This window comes from Carettochelys insculpta, chromosome 3, assembly GCF_033958435.1.
Source record: "Carettochelys insculpta isolate YL-2023 chromosome 3, ASM3395843v1, whole genome shotgun sequence".
Lineage (NCBI taxonomy): Eukaryota > Metazoa > Chordata > Testudines > Carettochelyidae > Carettochelys > Carettochelys insculpta.
Window position 1 is genome coordinate 54,454,558 of NC_134139.1, and position 18,710 is coordinate 54,473,267.

The 18,710-nt window shown below is 45.0% G+C and overlaps 1 protein-coding gene across 1 annotated transcript in view; it reads left to right on the top strand.

Moving 5' to 3' along the window:
• Nucleotides 1–11,496: 11,496 nt before the first annotated feature.
• The window catches only part of LIN9 (lin-9 DREAM MuvB core complex component), a 52,512-nt gene continuing 45,298 nt past the window's right edge, over nucleotides 11,497–18,710 (top strand). The window contains exon 1 of the mRNA XM_074988586.1: nucleotides 11,497–11,575. Coding sequence (XP_074844687.1) covers nucleotides 11,497–11,575 — 79 coding nt within the window. The remainder of the gene's footprint in view (nucleotides 11,576–18,710) is intronic.

An 18,710-nucleotide genomic window follows, 5' to 3' on the forward strand; every position in this document is an offset into this window, starting at 1 on the left:
ACCGTCCATTATACCGAATAACAGGGTCTTCATTTTTTGTTCATCATTCATTCTGCAGAATCCCCCAGTATAAAAAGGATGTGGATTTGCTGGAGCAGGTTCAGTGAAGGGCAACAAACATGATTAAGGGTCTGGAGCACAAGACCTATGAGGACAGGCTGAGGGATTTGGGCTTGTTTAGTTTACAGAAGAGAAGACTTAGAGGTGATTTAATAGCAGCCTTCAACTTCCTGAAGAGGAGCTCTAAAAATGAGGTTGAGAAACTGTTCTCAGTGGTGTCAGATGGCAGAACAAGGAGTAATGGTCTGAAGTTGAAGAGGCAGAGGTATAGGTTAGATATTAGGAAAAACTACTTCACCAGGCAGGTGGTGAAGCATTGGAATGCGTTGCCTAGAGAGGTGGTGGATTCTCCATCCCTTGAGGTTTTTAAGTCCCGGCTGGACAAGGTCCTGGCTGTGATGACTTAGTGGGGGTTGATCCTGCTTTAGGCAGGGGGCTGGACTAGATGACCTCCTGAGGTCCCTTCCAGCCCTGTGATTCTGTGATACGCCTGAAGAGCTGTCCCTTCTGGTGTATAACCTTCTGCCGTAGGTTCTCTTTCGGCTGTATCATCCTATGTAATTCCTTTTTGGTGATCTTCTGCATCCATCCTGTTATCAGGATCTTTCTATAACAACTCCTTTTGAATGCTAATATTCTTCTCTTTGAATCTTTCTTTAACACCTGTGTCTCACATCTGTACAACATGCTGCTGAATACACGCATTTTCAGGATGCTCAGCTTTGTTCCTAAGCTACTCGCTTTGTTTTTCCAGATCTTATCTATCACCTTCAAACTCACTCTTGCTTTTGCTATTTTCATCGCAATTTCCTTCTTACAGTGTAGATCACATGTTCCATTGCTCCCCACATATGTGAACGTCCCTACGTTCTCTAGTTCAGTTCCATCTACACTGGTCTTCCTTCCTATTTCCTTATCTCCAAATACCACTGTTTTTATCTATGTTCATAATTAGTACATACTGCTTCCCTTCCTCATTTAGCTCCTGCACTCTTTTCACTGGCTTCTCAATGATAACCATATCATCCAGGAACCTAAAGTTGTTAATTCTTATCCCATGCACACGTATCCCTTCTACTTCTTCTCTGATCTTGTCTATCACTCTCTCTAGATGCGTGATGAAAATGCTCAGTGACATCGGATCTCCTTGTCTCATACTGCTACTCATTCCAAACCAACTTCCCCTCTCTCCACACATTCTTGCTGCTCCCTCCGCATTGTTACTGATATCCTTCAACAACCATATCAGTCTGCTATCCACACCATATGACTCCAGCGCTGCCCAAATAACTTTCTGATCTATACTGTCAAATGTCTTCTGACAATCAATGAAGCAAATGTAGATGATGTTCTGTTGAGCTTTCTCTATCAATCTTCGTGACAATAACTGCTATACGATACTTTTATCTTTCCTGAATCCTGCCTCCTCCTCATCCACTAGATGTTCTTCTATCTGTGATCTTAATCTCTGCAGTTGCTTCTACACTTGCCCCCTCTTGTTGGAGGGGTAATGTGGCACTAACACGCATATTCAGCGCCTCATTAGCATAATGGCAGCCACTCAAATTTCAAAGTGTAGACTTCAAATTGCAGATTGACAGTGTAGATGGGGGCAGCTTCAAAATAAGCACCCCACTTCAACATTCCATTGCTCCAGTATAAAAACAAAAAGCAGTCAAGTAGCACTTGACAGACTAGCAAAATGGTTTATTAGGTGAGCTTTCGTGGGACAGACCCTAATAAACCATTTTGCTAGTCTTTAAAGTGCTACTTGACTGCTTTTTGTTTTCATAGTGTATAGACTAGCACGGCTTCCTCTTTGTTACCATTGCTCCAGTATAGTTTAGAGTAAGAGAGTGTCAAAGGGGGGGCACTTATTTTGAAGCTGTCTGCATCTACACTGTTAGCGCTTCAGTAGCCTGCTTCAGATCATAAGAACATAAGAATGGTCATACTGGGTCAGACCAAAGGTCCATCCAGCCCAGCATCCCATCTGCCGACAGTGGCCAATGCCAGGTGCCCCAGAGAAGGAGAACAGAAGACAATGATCAAGTGATTTATCTCCTGCCATCCATCTCCTGCCCTTGTTCTGAAGGCTAGGGCACCATACTTTATCCCTGGCTAATAGCCATTTATGGACCTAACCTGCAAAAATTTATCAAGCTCTTTTTTAAACCCTAATAGAGTCCTGGCCTTCACAGCCTCCTCGGGCAAGGAGTTCCACAGGTTGACTGTGCGCTGTGTGAAGAAAAATTTCCTTTTATTAGTTTTGAACCTACTACCCATCAATTTCATTTGGTGTCCCCTAGTTCTTGTATTATGGGAAAAGGTAAATAATTTTTCTATATTCACTTTCTCCACACCATTCATGATTTTATATACCTCTATCATATCGCCCCTCAATCGCCTCTTTTCCAAACTGAAAAGTCCCAGTCTCTCTAGCCTCTCCCCATATGGGACCCGTTCCAAGCCCCTAATCATCTTAGTCGCCCTTTTCTGAACCTTTTCTAATGCCAATATATCTTTTTTGAGGTGAGGAGACCACATCTGCACGCAGTACTCAAGATGTGGGCGTACCATAGTTTTATATAGGGGAAGTATGATCTCTTTTGTCTTATTATCTGTCCCTTTTTTAATAATTCCTAACATCCTATTTGCCTTACTAACTGCTGCTGCACACTGCGTGGATGTCTTCAGAGAACTATCCACTATAACTCCAAGATCCCTTTCCTGATCTGTCGTAGCTAAATTTGACCCCATCATGTAGTACGTATAATTTGGGTTATTTTTTCCAACATGCATTACCTTACACTTACCCACATTAAATTTCATTTGCCATTTTGCTGCCCAATCACTCAGTTTGCTGAGATCTTTTTGTAGTTCTTCACAATCTGTTTTGGTTTTGACTGTCCTGAACAACTTGGTGTCATCTGCAAACTTTGCCAGCTCACTGCTTACCTCATTTTCTAGATCATTGATGAACAAGTTGAACAGGATCGGTCCCAGGACTGACCCCTGGGGAACACCACTAGTTACCCTCCTCCATTGTGAAAATTTACCATTTATTCCCACCCTTTGTTTTCTGTCTTTTAACCAATTCCCGATCCATGAAAGGATCTTTCCTCCTATCCCATGACCGCCTAATTTACATAAAAGCCTTTGGTGTGGGACCGTGTCAAAGGCTTTCTGGAAATCTAGGTATATTATGTCCACTGGGTGCCCCTTGTCCGCATGTTTATTAACCCCTTCAAAGAATTCTAATAGATTAGTTAGACACGACTTCCCTCTGCAGAAACCATGCTGACTTTTGCCCAACAATTCGTGCTCTTCTACGTGCCTTGCAATTTTATTCTTTACTAGTGTTTCTACTAATTTGCCTGGTACTGATGTTAAACTTATCGGTCTATAATGGCCACGGTCTCCTCTACAGCCTTTTTTAAATATTGGCGTTATATTGGCCGTCTTCCAGTCATTTGGTACCAAAGTGGATTTAAAGGATAGGTTACAAACCACTGGTAATAACTCCGCAATTTCACATTTGACTTCTTTCAGAACCCTTGGGTGAATACCGTCTGGTCCTGGAGACTTGTTACTATTCAGCTTATCAATTAACTCCAAAACCTCCTCTAATGTCACTTCAATCTGAGTGAGTTCCTCAGATTTGTCACCTAAAAAGGCTGGCTCAGATTTAGGAACCTCTGTAACATCCTCAGCCGTGAAGACTGAAGCAAAGAAATCATTTAATCGCTCCGCAATGGCACTGTCTTCCTTGATCGCTCCTTTTATATCTTTATCGTCTAAGGGCCCCACTGCTTTTTTAGCAGGCTTCCTGCTTCTAATGTATTTAAAAAACATTTTACTATCGTTTTTTGAATTTTTGGCTAGCTGTTCCTCAAAATCTTTTTTGGCTTTTCTTATTACATTATGACTCTTAATTTGGGAGTGTTTATGTTCCTTTCTATTTTCCTCACTAGGATTTGACTTCCACTTTTTAAAAGCTGCCCTTTTCTCTCTCACTGCCTTTTTAACATGGCTGTTTAGCCATGGTGGTTCTTTGTTAGGTCTCTTACTGTGTTTTTTATTTGGGGTATACATTTAAGTTGGGCCTCTAGTATGGTGTCTTTAAACAGTTTCCATGCAGCTTCCAGGGATTTTAGTTTAGTTACTCTACCTTTTAGTTTCTGTTTAACTAGCTTCCTCATTTTAGTGTAATTCCCCTTTTTGAAATTAAATGCCAGAGTGTTTGACCGCTGCGGTGTTCTTCCCAACACAGGAATATTAAAAGTTATTATATTGTGGTCACTATTTCCAAGCGGTCCAGTAACAGTTACCTCTTGGACCAGATCCTGCATTCTAGTCAAGACTAGATCGAGAATTGACTCTCCCCTTGTGGGTTCCTGTACTAGCTGCTCCAAGAAGCAGTCATTTAAGGCATCAAGAAATTTAATCTCTGAATCCCGTCCTGAGGTGACATGCACCCAATCAATATGGGGATAATTGAAATCTCCTATTATTACTGTGTTTTTTATTTTGATAGCCTCTCTAATCTCCCTTAACATTTCAGCATCACTATCACTGTCCTGGTTAGGTGGTCGGTAATATATTCCTAATGCCATATTCATATTAGAGGAATGAATTGTTATCCATAATGATTCTATGGAACATTTTGATTCCTTTAGGATTTTTGCTTCATTTGATTCTATATTATCCTTCACATATAGTACCACTCTGCCACCCGCACGACCTGTTCTGTCTTTCCAATATAATTTATATCCCGGTATGATAGTGTCCCACTGATTGTCCTCATTCCACCATGTTTCTGAGATGCCTATTATGTCAACTTCCTCCTTTGATATGAGGTACTCCAGTTCACCCATCTTATTAGACAGACTCCTAGCATTTGTGTAAAAGCATGTTAAAAAACTACCACTATTTATATGTCCGCCTTTCACAGACGCATTGGATTTTTTTATATGCGATTGTTTCACATCTGATCTTGCCCATATATTATTTCCCACGTTCCCTATCTGACTAACTTCTAGGGAATCCCTATCTATGGAGCCTCGTGTAAGAGAAGTCTCCGTCCGATCCAGGTGCTCCCCCGCACCAATCGGCTTTCCCCCACCTCTTAGTTTAAAAACTGCTCTACGACCTTTTTAATGTTTAATGCCAGCAGTCTGGATCCACCTTGATTTAGGTGGAGCCCATCGTTCCTGTATAGGCTCCCCCTACCCCAAAAGTGTCCCCAGTTCCTAATAAATCTAAACCCCTCTTCCCTACACCATTGTCTCATCCACACATTGAGACTCTGAAGTTCTGCATGTCTATCTGGCCCTGAGCATGGAACTGGAAGCATTTCAGAGAATGCCACCATAGATGTTCTGGATTTCAGTCTCTTTCCTAGTAACCTAAATTTGGCCTCCAGAACATCTCTTCTACCCTTCCCTATGTCATTGGTACCAACATGTACCACGATGACCGGCTCCTCCCCAGCACTGCCCATAAGTCTGTCTAGATGCCTCGAGAGATCCGCAACCTTCGCACCAGGCAGGCAAGTCACCATACGGTTCTCCCGGTCATCACAAATCCAACTATCTATATTTCTAATGATCGAATCCCCCACTACTAAAACCTGCTTCTTCCTAACAGAAGATCACCTCATTACCATGCCACTTCTGACAGGAGGGGGTGAATGTAGAGGCAGCCTCAGTATCATCAGCAGCACCTTGCCTAGATGATTCATTAGGGCAATCGTTCTGTGGTTTTTGCACTCCAATGCACTTTCTTTCTTTCTTGTGTATTGTCACTAGCACGGATCTGTCCATTCCTTAGGTGCCTTCCCTTCTTTATACGCTGTATTACATAGGTGGTGTATTTCCTGAATCATACTTTCTCTGTCATATATAATCATCGCTATTGTGATGTTATTTCCAGGGATCTTGTTTTTCTTTTGGCATTTCACTGCTCTTTCTATATCCTCCTTTGAAATATTGGTCTCACTCTCAATGCTTGGTGGAAATATCTTTTAGTTCTTCCATCAGTCTCTCTGAGGTAGTCCGGTCCAACTGTGCTTTGTATAGGTTGGTACAATATCTCGTCCATTGCTGCACAATCTTCTTGTTCATGAGCACCTCTTCGTTCTCATCTTCGATCAACATCTGCTTTGGCTCCCGCATCCTATTAATATTCCTGATGATCTTAAACACTTCCCTGGTCTTACATTCACCGTAATACCTTTCTGTATCTTTGCACTGCTCTTCTAAACATCTCACCTTATTCCTTCTGGTTGCTCTCCTTACTTCATTGCATTTCACCCTGTACTGCTGTTCTGCCATCTCAGAAACATCTCTTCTGATCTTCAACACTCTCTTCTGTTGGACCAACTTCAGGGTCTCCTGTGTAATCCACTTCTTAGTTGATCTTTTGTTCTGGAACAGTCTGCTCAATTTCCTCTTCAGTCACTGTGGCTATCCCTTTGACTCTCTTATCTGGTTCTTTCTCTCCACGTCTACACGTGCCCCTTCCTTTCAAAAGGGGCATGTTAATGAGTGGGTTCGAAGGATGGTAATGAGGCGCTGCAATGAATATGCAGTGCATCATTAGCATTATGGCGGCTGCAGCAATTCAAAAACTGGGACTGGGTCCTTTCGGAGGGTCCTGTCTCCACGGGTGGCGCGATTCGAAAAGCTGCACTTTTGAATCGCCGCAGCTGCCGTTATGCTATAAGTCACTGCATATTCGTTGCAGCACCTCATTAGCATCTTTCGAACGGGCTCATTAACATGCCCCTTTCGAAAGGAAGGGGCACGTGTAGACCCAGCCTCTGTGCCCTCATTCCTGTGTCTTACACTTTCTCTTGAGTTTCATCTTGATGTTTGTTGGATATTGTAGCAGGGCCATTGGCCCTCTTGTCACTGATCCCCAACTCTGTTGCTACTGCAGCTAGCTGCTCTTGGTGGCCCTACTCAGATGACCCTTGCCCTGCTCTGACAGCCCAGCCAGGTGGCCATTGGTGGCACAGATGACAGTTAATTGGACATGGAGGTTATCCAAATTACAGTAAAAACTGCATTATCTGTACAGTAGTCCCTCAAGTTACACAAGGGTTGCATTCTCACGCACTCTTGCGTAACTCAAATTTTGCACAAGTCCAGGGGTGGCTTTTTTCCATGGCAGAACACAGGTTCTGCAGCAGGAGGACCTGGAGCTCCTTTTGAAAGGGAAGTCCTGGGGTTGGGATGGGGGACAGTTGGGGAGGGTTAAGGCTGGTGGTGGGCTGGGGCTGTGGGAGGGGGACAAGGGGGCTAAGCTTGGGGTGGGTTAGGGCTGCAAGGGGGGTGAGCTGGGCCCTTTGGTGGGGTTCAGCTGGAGCCAGGTGATCTTGGGGTGAACCACTGTCTGGGGGTGAGGAGCAAGACATGGGGGGAGGTGAAGCGGGGGCAGGGGGGATAAGCCAGAGCTCCATGCCAGGGGGATGAACTGGGGCTGGGCAGCACAGGATTTTGAGTTGCACTTGCAATGGTGTATTTTAAGGGCTTACTGTATGTCTTTTCTACATCTTGCAATCTGTGCTTGATTCCACTGCGATGGACTATGTACATCTTGCCAGCAGTTTGTATTGGGTGTCTACGTCCCAAAAATGTGTTTCCCTTTCATTGAAACACTGGCACCTGGAAAACTGATCAGTGTGTTACTAATATAACATTGCCACAGCAATTTTAAATAGAGACAGTTTTAAATACAGTTCATCCTGATAATTTAGAGAGGAGGAATTCGACAGCTAGGGCCCCTCTACCACGCAATCACTGCTTACCCTACAGACTACTAGCTGCAAAGCTCGGGATCCGATATATGGACATACATACGTCTGGATTGGATCAGCTGCCACACTAAAAAGCGTGGAGCGCTGCTCTTAACTAGTCCAATTTGGAGGCAGGATATTAAATGGTGAACTGGTTTCAGTTGCCCTGTGGCCTTTGAATTCATTTCCACCGAGAATGTGGAGTAGTTCTAGAGGTGCCAAGCCTCTCCAGGAAAATAGCCTGCAGAGCACGTTTCACAGGTGAAACAATGGTTTTCTAGCTCTGCCGAAGGGCACAGGCCGGTGGTGAGAATTTGCTTGTCAAATTACATGTACATTAAAAGGCCTAGAGAGAATCTTGAAGAATGGTACATTTCAAAGTGAACTGTTTTAACTTATTAACCAGTTGATCCACTCAGCCATATCCACATCTTTACCCATATCATTTTCTCCCAATAAAGCAGTTTTCCTTAGGCTGTGCATGGCCAAGCCCCACCGACCACATAAGCAGAGATCTTACCCAGTTTGTGACTTTCTTTGCACGTGTTACTCTTTAGTCTGCTGAGAAACTGAAAGTCCGTAACTTTCAAGAAGCAAGAGCAAGGATTTAGGCTGGACAGACTTGAGCCATTGTTATGAAACTAAGGCTATGTATACACTAAAGGGTTTTGTGGACATCAAAACCCGGAGAGGGTCCAGATTCCTAAGGCATTCTGTCAACAATGAATTGACGGAACACAACACTTTTTGTTGACACCGTATCCTGCTCCCAATGAGGTATAACACCTCTGTCGACAGCCAGTCTGGACGTTTGGGGCGGGGGGTGGGGGGGCCTCTGTCAACAGACAAGGCTGCTGGGACAGTGGGGGGACCTATCTGCTGGGCTTCTGGCTGGCCGCTTTGCCAACAGAGTGGCTGGGCAGTTCAGCTGCTCTCTGTCAACAGAGCAGATCGCTTTTGCAATCTGCTTGGCAGTTTGGACTCAATTTGTCAAGAAAGTTTTTTCAAAGGATATCTTCTGACAAAATCTGTTAACAAATTGCTGTAATCTAGACATGGCCTAAGTGTATATGTAGCATGTGACAAAATTTAATTGTAAATTTTTAATGATAAATTTTATATTTTATTGAGGGGTTTTTTAAAAAAAAAAATCGTTATCCCCACATTTTCTTCAACCATGAGGAAAGAGCATTATCTGCACTATATGCAAAAGAGATACAGCAGATGTTGACAGTGGTGAGAGACAGATTTACAGTCTCACCTAGTGTCTTCCTAAGTTCAAAAATAGGGTGGTGAATGAGCTTTGGGGAACTTTAGGATGATGCTCAGCCCATCAAATGCAATTGTCTGTTATGACGCTATTATATCTTGGAGGAATGAACAAAATCAGTTTAGAGCCACGGTGCCCAACCAGTTCTGTATAGAGAACTAGCCACATTATTTTGAAAATATATTTATTGTTCAAGCCAATTTCCAACACTCAACTGGCCAAATAGCCACATGTGGCTAGTGGCTAGCATGTTGGACAATGCAGGTTTAAAGCATGTCCATCCAGATTAAGGTAGGAGATCAGCCACACCTAATGGTAGGTTGTTAATACAGTGTATACCAGTACAAAGGGGGCTAATCTTATCCCATGAAGTTTGAATCTGAAAACTTAAGGTTTCCCCTTTTTCATAAGCATACCTGCTACCCATTTGAATGTAACCTGCTGACCTTTATTTCAATTATATAAAAGGACATGTACAATAAAAACAACTAAATCAGGTTTGGGGCCTAAGAACTGTGAACATCAAATGCCAGCAGAAATGGCACCTGACTTGATAGAAAATACCACCACCCAGGAAATGGAAGAGCATAAAATGCTTGAATACACTGGTACGGTAGCTTTCTTGAAAGGCCAAAAGATCAAAAATGAGTTAATGCTGACATCCAAATTGTACAGTCATTTTTCTTTACTCTTGTGACATCCTGTGTAACAGGGAAGTGTTTTACAAAACATGTAACAGCAGCAACTGCAGCTGAAGGAATGAATTTTAGCCTGGTTATCTAAAAACTTAAATATAACCTGCAAAGGGGGATGTGGAAACTCAGGCAGTGTTTCTTTAAAAAGGTTTATTGTACTTCCTTTTTCTAATGTAGAAATTCACGTCCTAACAACCAGTTGCAGACCATATGGCTGGGTGTACAGATTTTTCCCTAAAAACTTCCCTCTTGTCTAAGAGCAGGGGTGAGAGCATTTGGCAACTGTTAGTATCTTTGTCACCATGTTTTCTTATGCTGTAGGTCTAGATGATGCTGATATAAATACTGCTGGCTGCCAGCACCTATCCTACAACATTGTAGCTCCAATGGATGGAAAAATTAGGTAAAATCTGTTTTAGATGTCTATGAAGATTAGTGAACTAGTCAAATACCTTACCTGAGAGATTTTTACAGCTGAGGGGAAGGAACTTTTAATCACTTCTAAAATTTACTATTTTAATTGATTAGCATTTGAAGAAAGTCTTTGTTAAAGATCCAACATGTGAGACTTGATAGATGCCACCTCAGCAAGTCCTCCATCAAAACTAGAGTTTGGTATGATGATATATCTAAGTTGTCAAAATGGGGGTGGTGGGGTTACTCCACCTGTGCAGCTCTGCTAAGCAGCATTTTGCCACATCCCAGTGTCCCATTTGCCAAGCATATTGGATAGGTGGACTTAGAGAGAGAAAGTCTCCTCTAGAGCCATAACTAAGAGCCAGCTGCCTTTTTGTTCAAACTGCAGAGACTCATGCACTAAACTCCAGAGGCCCCATGCTGGAGTCTACCGGTGGGCAGTTACACACACATCAGAGAGGTAGGTAGAGTTAGTCTGGATCTTCAAAAGCAACAAGAAGTCCTATGGCACCTTATAAACTAACAGATATCTGTTACGAGTAGCAGCAACAGGAGCAGGTTGAGACTAGTACCTATAGGACCCAGTATGGGCCACGCTTATGGTCTCAAAAATTCAACTCATGCTATTGCCCCTGACGTGCCACGTAGCAAAGGAGGACGTTGGAGGATTTTGTTGAGCAAACTAGTTGAAGGTGCTTCTAGTAGTGCGTCACTGGCCTGAGTCGTGGCAGCAGCTCGCTCGGAGCTGGAGCGAGGCCAAGACTAGTCGGGTGGGGGGGCACTTAAGAAGGGAGCCTGGTTTGCAAAGATCGGCAATAAGTCGGAGGAATGCGCAGAACAGTCGGAAAAGCGGCTCCCACCCCATGCATGGAGCGTGCCCAGCTTCCCGGCAACCGCCCGCTAAGAAAGCGGCGCGTGGGAGTGAGGAACAGACCCCAGCCAATTGTGAAGTGGGGGAGACGGCAGGTGCTTGCAAACAATGAAGGCGCAGACGAGCCTGCAGCGGCGCCCTTCAGGGCTCAGATCGGTGCTCCCTGCCTGGAAGCAGGAGACACCAGCGCTGCCGCAACCGGCTCCGCTGCTCCCCTCTCCCGTTTGTCTCCCCGCGCGTCGCCCCTACCGCTGCAGCCTCCTTCCCTCCCGGGCGGCTGCGTCTCGCGCCTCTCGCCGCGTTCGAGTAGCCCGGGCCGCGAGCGCACCGCGAGCCGGGTTCGCCAGCGCCGCCTTGCGCACGGCCCAGACCCCTCCCCACAATGCACCGCGCCAGGCAGCCTTTGAAAAAGCGGCGCGGCTCGTTCAAGATGGCGGAGCTGGATCAGCTGCCCGACGAGAGTGAGTAGCGCCCTGCGCCCGCTCCGCGCACGGCCCGGCGCCCCCCTTCGCGCGGGGCCAGGGCGCTGCGTGGCCCAGCTCGCCCCCGCCCGGTTGCCTCTCCTGCGCCCGGCCCGGACCCGAGTCTCCTCCTCTTCCTTTGGAACCGGCCCGGCCCCCGTCCCGCCGCCCCTGCCCCGCGCAGGCGGGAGGGGACGCCCACGAAGCGAGGCCCGGGGACCCCCGGATTCCCTGCCCTCCCCTACGGCGGCTGGGGACCCGCACCCCGAGTTCGGGCGTAGCCTCACAGGCCAGGGCTACGGCTGCACCCGGGCCAGGGCCGGGCCGCGCCGCACCCGGGCCAGTGCGCTGCCTGTCAACAGAGAGGCACCCGTCGTACAGCTGCGGGCACCGATCCTGTTCTGGGCGCGGGATGCGCGGCACTGGGGAGATGGGCCCTCAAACTCTGCACAGGCGGAGGAGCACAAAGAGTGGGACGTGTGTGTGTGTGTCAGGGTAGTGCTGTGTCCTGATTCCGAGGAGGAGCCAGTAGTGAGCCGGAGGAGAGGGTGACATGAGGAAATGCACTGTGCCCTGGGAGGTTTATGGTTGGGTACGTCATAACATGCATATTGTGCTGGTGGAGGACCTGGGGGCAAAACACACAAACATACTCTAACATAGGCACCAGAGAAATGGGGATCATGGAGACATGTGAACTTCATTTAGGGGCATGGCAAGAATGGGGTTATGCACATATGGAGAGAGAGAGACACACACACACACTCATAGAACTGGAAGTGCCAGTTCAGTAACACACATTGCACATGGGGATTATCTAAACATAATAGTGTGTGTGGCTTCATACCACATCTTACACCACGTATACAGACATGCTTTGTATAGGTCTGTGTTGTCCAATACACTAGTCACATGTGGCGGTTTGGCCAGCTGAGTGTGGCTAGTTGGCTTGAACAATAAATGTATTTTCAGAATTATGGGGATAGCTTGTTATAGCAGTACACACTATTATTCTGAAAATATATTTATTGGTAGGTTACTGTAGTGGCTACTGCTTCAAAACTGTTGGACACCATGAATACACAAATGAACATACAAGAAGGTTGATACACATGGTGTATGCTCATTCAGAGATATTATGCAAACTATACAAATATACGTTATACAATTACAAATTGACATGAACAGAAAGGCATTGAAAAAAATGGTAGGGGTAAGAAAAGGCACGAGAGTTTATTCATGCTAAACCAAGTAAATTCTCTGCAAAGTATATCCATTAAAAAGGAGCATGTAATATAGCACATAAAACTGAAACTGAGGGCTATCTGAAGGTTTGAAGCAGGCAAATCAAAGAGCAAAACAAGAAATTCTTTATATCAGAAGCAGAAAGGCAGTGGGAGGATAGAGATGACAAAAATGGTTGGGCAATAGGCTGACAGATTAAGTCAGAAGTACAAGGGATGTATGCTCAAAATTATCCTTTGAACTAAGAGGTTCCAAATGAACTAACAAAGCAAAGGAAGAACGTAAATGGTTTTATTTAGAGCAGTCTGAAGAAAATTGTTTGATGTACAGCAATTGCTAAACCAAATAAGCAAAAACTTGGATTGGATCACAAGGGTAGAAGAATTATTTTCAACTTCTTCCCTCCTGGGAAGAACAGAACAGAAAAAAGTTTGAGGCCCCTCCCATTTATCCAGAAGAAAAGGATGGTGTTCATAACTTCCAGATTGAGAACCCAGAGGATGGAGAATAATATAAAATTATAATGCAACTGTAAAAATCTAGGACTTCACCTTCAATATATTTGAGTTCTTGTCCCCTATCTGAAAAGTTACAGCAAGGTTACTTACAGGCAATCTGGAATGGAACACACGTCTCCAACTTGGCAAACCTTAGTCATATCTGCTACACTTCATTGCCTTTCTGATTGACTTTTCCAATTTTATTTATCTTATTTCTAACCAATATAAACAACACTCCTCTGCCAGCAGGCAATTACTTCAGTATCTGAAATATTAAAGTTCTGAGGTGAGGATCTGAAGGTCAAGGCATTAAAATCCTCACTGAGAGAATGGCTTGGTTGTGTATTATTTGTGCCTTACAAAAATCTCTTTATAACTGATTTTGCACTTTATGAACTATGATAATTTGTAGAGTGTAAATTGCCAAAATACGTTTTTCATTTCTCTCATTTTATCACGTTTTGTTTGTGTAATCCGGAGTTAGTCAATAGGTAGACTGTGGGCCAAATCCAGACTCCCTGACACTTTTGAATGACTCAGAAATCTTTCTCCCATCATTAAGTTTTTCTTATTATTTTATCAGGAATGCGTGCATGTGAGATAGTGACTTCCCCTTTGTATCTGATTCACATAGGCCAAGAACCAGTGACAGCTCTCAACTTGAAAGCATGACTCCTTAGCAAAAGCTGCGAAAAGTCATGTTACAAGTCTGTGGTTGATCTGTGATGTCAGCCAAAGTGGTGGTTGTCATATATTGGCAGTTTAGAAGATGGAGAATTATGCTTTATAGTGTTAGGGGTGGGGGCCAAGGGAAGGGAGAGGTACAGTAGGCAGACCAGCTGGTGCAACAGCTTGTGAATGTATCCAATTTCCACAAGTCCATGAAAGGCTAAAGTATGTCTCATGGAGTAATTAATGATACAAACTCCCTCACATAAGTTCATTCCAACTGTACAGTTTTATGGCCACTACTAAATGTGGTAGGTTACTCTTGGTATACTTACAAACATTTTATAACTGTTAAAAAGTAAGAGAACTGTCCAAGTTTTGTTACAGTCCCCCACACCCTCAGAAGGGACATCACAGTTTGGAAGGGTTGTGCAGTGCAGTTTCTCTTTATAATTCCCAGGAAGGCACAGCTCCTCTTCTCCCTTACTCTCAGGTGCTACCCATTAACAGTATTTACAAAAAAAGTCAGATAGGAAACTAACACAACCTGCTTTTAGTGTACAAATAAAGTTGCATTAGTATATACCCCCTCCTTCCAAAACCTTAGAAGTTTGAAAATGGAGGAGAATGTTCTGTATTTGATATTAAATCAAATCTGCCACATGTTGTTAACCTGCTTTGTTCACTTTACGTCAAAAGGAGGAGAGGAAGGATAATCACTAACATAGTTAATAACCTGTACTTTTTGAGTGGGGCAGAAGTAATTTTAAGCAAGTCCTTTGTGTACCCCTTAGAATCTCAAGGATCCTACCCCACATTAGATCTGTCTTTCTTTCAGGCCTGCCTGCAGAGGCGTGGAGGAGGTAAAGAAGGCAATTGCCCAGAGACCCAGTGTTTCAAAGTGGCCTGGAGTTCCAACTGCTGCTGCTACCCTCAAAGTAGCAGCAGTGGCAGCTGAAGCTCTGGGCCTCTTGCAGTTCTGCTCCATGCAACTCTAAAGAAGGTGGGGTGAGGGGGCAAGAGCTGCATCTGAGCAACAGTAGGGGCTAACTGACCTAAAGCTCTCCACTTCTACCCTTGGCCTGGCCCCTTTCAGGTGTGTGCAGCTGGGCCCCCTTCCTACCTTGCTCTGGGTCCAGCAGTGGCTTTTGCCACTGCTGTTTTCTTTCATACCCTATGGTGCAGTTTCCTTCTCAGCCCTTCAGTATTGCTCACAAATCAGATAGGAGAGATTCTTCAGATCATCTTCATTGTAAGATTTTTTAAGTGATCTCCTGGGCTGAGAGCTAAAGATTGACCCGGAAACCGAACCTTGGTGCTGCATGTGATATCTGAGATCATTAACTTCAGCACTAATGGACCTGCCTGTGAACTCCAGCTGGAATATTGGAACTGCTATGCCAGATTAGACCAATAGTTCATTTGGGCTTTGTCTGCACTAGGAGATATCTATTTTAAGTCATTTAGCCCAATTTTTCCAAGTGTCTGTCTTCACTGTAAATTCCATTAGCTCAGTTTCTGGGGTGCTAAAATTGACATAATATCTAAATCCTAAAAGCATAGTGACCTGATGGGTGTAGCGTTCAGTTCAAATTTAAAATTCCGAATTAAGGGTAGTGAGGAAGCAAAATGTCTTTAAATTGAATTCATAGCCTCCAGAGATGTCCCGTATGTGTCCTACAGTTCTCCACTCTGGCCTCTTCCATCTCCGCTGCTTTCAGGTGTGGAGGAATTAGGCACCAGGAATGCCATTTCAGTTTGGCACCTGGAAGCCCATAGCTGTTGGGTCATGAGAGGGTGAAAAATCTTTCTTTTTTTGCTGTTAGTGCAGCTGTGGGGTCTGTGGTTCTATGTGTACCCCTGCTAGCTGTCTTTCTTTTTCTGCACTGCCTAGTGCCAGCTGCTGCCCTCCCTGCACCACGTGGCAGCTAGACTGTGAGTGGGGGTTGTGCTTATATGATAGAATGAGAAACTTCTTTTCAGCCATTTACATTTTGTCCTGTCCCCCCACATATCCACCCTTCCCTCCCTGAGAGGCTCCACACATTCTGGAACTTTCCCTCACACACATTGCGTGGAAGCTAGTGTGTAAGTGGGGGGTCATGCTTGGACGAGAAACTTCTTTTCAGCGGCTTACGTTTGGCCCGGCCCCCCACATCCCCTCCCTTCCCTCCCCCAGAGGTGCCACACGTTCTGGAATTTTCCCTTGCCAACGTTACGTCAGCTAGTCTATGGGTGGGGGTTGTGCTTGGATGACAAGCTTCTTCTCAGCCATTTACATTTTGTCCTGACCCTCACACCCCCTCTCTTCCCTTCCCCTGGAGGCACCACGCAGTCTGGAACCTTCCTGCGCCCAGCTTCATCATGTGGCTTGACCCCAAACCAATAAAAGGGTGTGCTGTGCAGGGTGCCAGGCAGCTTGTGCGCAGTGAGGGTCCTGTAGCTGGCCAGGGGAAGACTCCCTTGGTGGCTAGGATGTTGTGGGGCTGGCTACTATTTGGGAGTCTTTTTTTTGCCTGGGGGCAGTCTCCCACAGCAGTCACAGTTTTCAGGGGCTGGGTGTAGTTGGGGATCTTTTAGCTGTGGGGTGGGAGGGTCCCCTCATCAGACATTATTTTCAGTCAATAGAACAACATACTTTGTCACAAGAGTGAATGTCCTCTCAGAGCAAATTTTTTCTTTGGGTTTTATTCAATGACCGAGGGACTGGCTAGAGTTGGGGGTCTTTTAGCCACCCAGGGGAAGTCTCCCTTTATGGACATGATTGTCAGGGGGTCTTTTATCTGCCCGGGGGAACTTTCCCTCAGCAGACACGATTTTTGGTGCTAGCTATAGTCTGGGGTCTTTCATCTGCCCAGGAGAAGTCTCCCTCAGCGGACATGATTTTTGGGGCTGGCTGTAGTCAGGGGTCTTTTATCTGCCCCAGGGGAAGTCTCCCTTGGCAGACACAATTTTCAGAGGCTGGCTATAGTCCAGGATCTTTTAGCCATCCATGGGAAGTCTCCCTGTGCGGTCAGTTTTTGAGGCTGGCTATAGTTGGGCATCTTTTATCCGCCTGGGGGAAGCATGCTTCAGTGGTCACAGTTTTCATTGGCTGGGCATAGTCAGGGAGTCTCCTTTGGTGGACACGATTTTCAGGGCTGGCAATATATTAGCCCTACAGTTACCACAGTTCTCCAAGTAGGGTTGTGGCGATCAACCAAGCCATAACTGATTTTATGATACATTGCATTTTCAGTGTTGTGCTTGTGTCTGCTACTTACGGTTGCATTTCTAGGTTTTGCAGTGATTGCAAGGATGATAAATTCTTGTTCTGAGGGTCTCCTTTGCCAAGGCTAAACCTAAATCCAAGCCTGGGCCTGCTGGTAATAGGGACAGGTGGTGTGCCCTGCCCTGGAGTGTTGGCCAGCATTCTGGGCCCAGATGTAGCCCTGCTGGAGTTCCTTTACCTTCACCTGGACTTCCTCCATGCTGCAGCAAAGGGTGGCCTCATTCCACCAGGAGGGTGGCCATCCAGCATAGGCTTGGACATTACGATGCTTCATCTTGAGGTCTTGGAGTAGATCCTCCTTGCCCCACAGGTCCAGGAGGGACCTACCTCTTGGTGCCCCAGTCTGGCTCTTGGGTCTTTGAGACAAAGTTATTGATCAGAGGATCTTCTTTGCAAGGCAGTCTAAATCCAGATCCAAGCCTCCAAAGGCTTACATCGTGTTTTAAAAACCTGTCGACTGCGAAGCCTGATATCTTTTTCCTAACCATGCCTAAATGCTCTACTATGCGCTCCCCTCCCCCGAGTTATCAAAAAGCACACCTCTTATACAGGCAAGCCAGATCCCCCCTGGAAAAAGGGACATTTGGTTAACACAGCAGGGGAATGTAATGTAGGAAACGAAATGTGGGGAGATGGCGTCAGATGCCCACAGCCACTTGTGGGGCTTTTTTTTTCCTCCATGCTGCACCAGTGAAGATAGCCAGAATGCTGTGGGGCTCAGGAAACTGGGGGATAGGTTCCCACAATACAATGCTGCAGCAGTTGATTTTGGCAACTTGTGTGTGGCAGCAATAAGTCAATTTTATAAAGGAGCAGGTGGGAAGGTGAGGATGCTCACAATTGAGTTGATAAAACCCAGCATTAATAAATTGATTTTAATAAAATCAGTTTTAGCTCATAATGTAGACACAGCCTTAGTCTAGTAGTCTGTCCCTGATAGCAGCCAGTACCAAATATTTCAGAAGTATTGCAAGAAACCCCCATCATGTGCATTAGGGAATAATCTGTCCTCAGAGGGACTTTTTTCTCCCGACTTCCCTGTTAGCAGTGGCAGGGTGGATAAAAAATGAGTTAAAAACAAAAAATTGGATTTTTTAATTTAAATTACATTTCATTTTAAAAATTTAAAATCAAATTTGAAATTATGACAATCTGTTTTAAAACCAGAAGAGTCAAAATACTGTACTGGTGGAAATCACTATTGAAATACAGAGCCATCTTTTGACAGCAGTGTCCTCTTCTGCAGCTGAAGAGAGTATTCTCATTTTATTCAGTTAGTTCTGTTCTGTGGGCTTGTGATTCAACACTGATACCATTTGGGGGCTGAAAAAGTTGTTTTCCTCCTCCAGTCTATGAATAGCAACTAAATCAGTGGTTCCCAAACTTTTTGGCATCACACCCCACTTTTGATTTATGAGAAACCCTCACGCCCCCACACCTCTTTTTTTAA